This window comes from Spinacia oleracea, chromosome 4 (assembly GCF_020520425.1).
Source record: "Spinacia oleracea cultivar Varoflay chromosome 4, BTI_SOV_V1, whole genome shotgun sequence".
NCBI lineage: Eukaryota > Viridiplantae > Streptophyta > Magnoliopsida > Caryophyllales > Amaranthaceae > Spinacia > Spinacia oleracea.
The window spans coordinates 139,639,599-139,643,349 of record NC_079490.1 but is presented as its reverse complement, the minus strand read 5'-3'; the positions used below and the strand labels follow the sequence as shown (position 1 = coordinate 139,643,349).

General features: G+C 39.9%; 1 protein-coding gene across 1 annotated transcript; it reads left to right on the top strand.

Moving 5' to 3' along the window:
* Nucleotides 1-203: 203 nt before the first annotated feature.
* On the top strand, nt 204-1,139 carry LOC110797871 (uncharacterized). The gene has a single exon (XM_022002999.2). The coding sequence runs from the start codon at nt 204-206 to the stop codon at nt 1,137-1,139; it is 936 nt and encodes a 311-aa protein (XP_021858691.1).
* Nucleotides 1,140-3,751: the final 2,612 nt, after the last annotated feature.

Below are 3,751 nucleotides of genomic sequence, written 5' to 3'. Positions count from 1 at the left end.
TACAAAGCAACCAGACATGTGAACCCATTCAAGGTGTTGTTGGAAATCAGCAGGTTCAAAGAAGGTTGAATTTGCAGGATCCTCCTGTAGTGGCAACTGCTACAACTGCTCCTGCTTGGTCTAGTTTGTTCTAACGTTCACCATTAACTAGCAAGGGTGCCTCTCTTCAATTTGTTACCCCGATTTTGAAGGAAGGGAAGAAAATGGCTCAACTGCAGAAGCCTGAGGTTGATGCCTTGACTGAGAAGTCGATTAGGTCTCTGGTGTTGTACATAGTGGGTGAAGTCCCTACTATTGCTTCTATTAAAAGATACATTGCTGCAAATTGGAGTCATGTTAGTACCCCTAGTGTCTATTTACATGATGATGGGTACTTTGTAGTACATTTTAACTCTATTGTAGAGAGAAATGAAGTGTTGAGTGGAGGTCCTTATACATTCTTCAATAGACCAATAATCATCAAGCTTTGGTCCTCTGATTTCAACTTCTATGAAGAGGTTCTTAGGGTCATTCCCTTGTGGATTATGTTGCCTAATTTACCCCTTAACTGTTGGAGTTGTGATTCATTGAGCAGGATTGCTAGTTTACTTGGAGTGCTTGTATGTGCTGATGACTGTACTACTAGGCAACAAAGGGTATCATTTGCTAGACTTCTGGTTGAAATGGATGTCACTGCTGACCTTCCAGAACACATTTGGATTGAAGACATAAGTGGCAATGTGTTCAAGCAGAAGGTTCAGTATGATTGGAGACCCACATACTGTCACCAATGTCAAATGCTAGGTCACAACTGTGAGGAAGTGAGCTACACTCACCCTCAACCCACCAGGAAAGAACCACAGAAAGTGAAGAAGGTGTGGGTTCCCAAGAAACAACAAACTGTAGCTGTTGTTGCTCCCACACCTACCTCCACTTCTTTGAACCAATCAGTTGCAGCTACCCACTCTGGTGCTGATGCAGGCTGGAGGGTTGCTACTAAAAGCACAAGAAATAGGGGTGTGCCTGTCCCTACTAGCAACACCTTTAACACTTTGGTTGAAGATGACTCTGATACTCCTGATACTGATGATGATATTGATGAGGGTACTGATGTGGGCCAAGGGGATGGGATTGTGCTTCCTCCAGATCCTTTATGTTAAGCTTATGCACATGGAATGTTAGAGGGATGAATGATCCCTCTAAGGCTACTGAGGTAAAAAAAACTTATAAGTCAATATAATGTTACTATTATAGCTTTACTAGAATCTAGAGTAAAGAACAGTAAATTTCAGACCATTGTAAGGAAGTTTGGTACTCAATGGCATTGGGAACAAAATTACCTTTTTGTAGTAGGGGAAGAATCTGGTTAGGGTGGAAACCTGACCTAGTTACAGTTAAAGTTGGTAAGACTCATGAGCAATTCATTCATTGTGAGATCATTGACTCACAGCGTGATTTTGCTTTCTATTTTACTGTTGTGTATGGCTTGCACACTATTGATGACATGAAGCAATTATGGAGTGATCTTGGTAGAATTGGGAGTGGAATTGAGAATATTCCATGGCTCATTGCTGGAGATTTCAATGCTATTCTTGGTGTTCAAGATAGAATTAATGGAGCTCTAGTTTTCTGGGCTGAAATTAGGGATTTTGCTGGTTTCATTGATGATTGCAAGCTTTCTGAACTGAGGAGTAGGGGTCACTTCTACTCATGGCACAAAGGAGGGGATTCTACTAAAACTGCTAGCAGAATAGACAGATGCTTGGGCAATATTGAGTGGATGTATAACAAGGGTGCTATCTGTTCTGACTATCTCAATTCTTCTCTTTCTGATCATTGTCCTCTTCTCATCAAATGCATTCCAGAATTTAAGGGAGGTGGAAGACCTTTCAAGTTCTTCTACTATCTTGTTGATCACCCTAGCTTTCTCACTATGGTGGAACTTGGCTGGAAAAAGAATGTTCATGGGTATGCTATGTTCAAGGTGTGAGAAAGACTCAAATTGGTTGAAACAAAGCTTAAATCTCTGCATCAGCAAGAATTCAAAGGGATTCAGGGAAAGATTGATCAAGCTAGAGCTCAGTTAGATATTGTTCAAACCCAACTTCATAATTCTCATTCTGATTCCTCTTTGTTGGATCTGGAACAAAGATGTGTTTCTCAGTTAAGAAAATGGTTAAAAACTTAAGAAAGTGCTCTAAAGCAGAAGGCTAGACTACATTGGTTGAAGGATGGTGACTCAAACAGAAGTTATTTCTTTGCTGCAGTCAAAGAAAGACACATGATCAACAAGATTGCTGAGCTTACTGATGATGTCAATAATAAGTTGGTGAGACCTGCAGACCTTCAGACTGAAATAGTTCACTTATATACTTCTCTCTTGGGTTCTTGTGCCTAAAGTCTACCTATGATTGATATTCCCACTATGAGGAATGGACCTCAGCTGAATTATGAGGATAGAGCTTATCTGTGTTCCCACTTACTAATGCAGAAATTGATCTTGCACTGAAAGATATTGGTGATTGTAAGGCTCCTGGTATTGATGGGTTGAATGTTGTTTTTTTCAGAAAAGCATGGTCAATTCTTAAATTTGATACTTATGCAGCAGTGAGAGAATTTTTTGACAAAAAAGTATTGCTGAAACAAATTAACTGCACATCTATTACTATAGTCCCTAAAGCCCCAAATCCCACCAAGATCAAAGAATACAGACCAATTGCCTGTTGCATAGTCCTTTACAAGATCATCTCAAAAATTCTCACTGCTAGGCTGCAGAGGGTGGTGAGCTCTGTAGTTACTGAATGCCAAGCTGGTTTCATCCCTGGAAGACATATTGCTGACAATATTTTGTTGGTTACTGAACTTGTTAAAGGCTACAACATGAAGCACCTATCCCCTAGATGTATGATCAAAGTGGATCTCAAAAAAGCTTATGACTCCATTGAATGGAGTTTCCTTAGGTGTGTTATGATTGAATTGGGCTTTCCTACTGTGTTCCTAGATTGGAATTTTTGCTTGCATCACTTCTGTCTCCTATAGTGTTCAACTCAATGGAAAACCATGTCCTCCCTTTGCTGCTAAGAAAGGCCTTAGACAGGGAGATCCTCTCTCTCCTTTCCTATTTGTTATGGGTATGGATTATCTCTCAAGGAACATGCTCATGCTCAAGGCTGATCCTAATTTTAATTTTCATCCCAAATGTGAAAGATTGAACACCACACATATGATGTTTGTAGATGATCTCCTCATGTTCTATAGAGGGGATCCTATCTCTGTCTCCATGTTGTTTCAGAAATTCTAGAATTTCTCTATTGCTTCTGGGCTGGAAGCTAATCTGGATAAGAGAAATGTCTACCTATGTGGTATTACAAATGCAGTTCAGAACCAGATTCTCTCAAGTCTTAATATTCCAATGGGTGAATTCCCATTCAGATACCTGGGTGTACCTCTTTCTACCACAAAGTTATCTTACATTCAATGTAAACCTTTAATTGACAAGGTTCTTGCCAGAGCCAAGTCTTGGACTAAAAGATTTCTTTCCTATGTTGGCAGGTTACAATTGGTCAAATCTATTCTTCTTAGTTTACAGAACTTCTGGTGCCAGATCTTTGTCCTTCCTAAAAAAGTTATAAAGGAAATTCAAGGGTACTGCAGGCTCTTCTTGTGGACTGGTGGCACTACTAGCTCAAAGAAAGCTCTGGTTTCTTAGGAAACTCTATGTCTTCCCAAAACTGCTGGTGGTTTAAACATCAAGAATATGGAACTGTGGAAC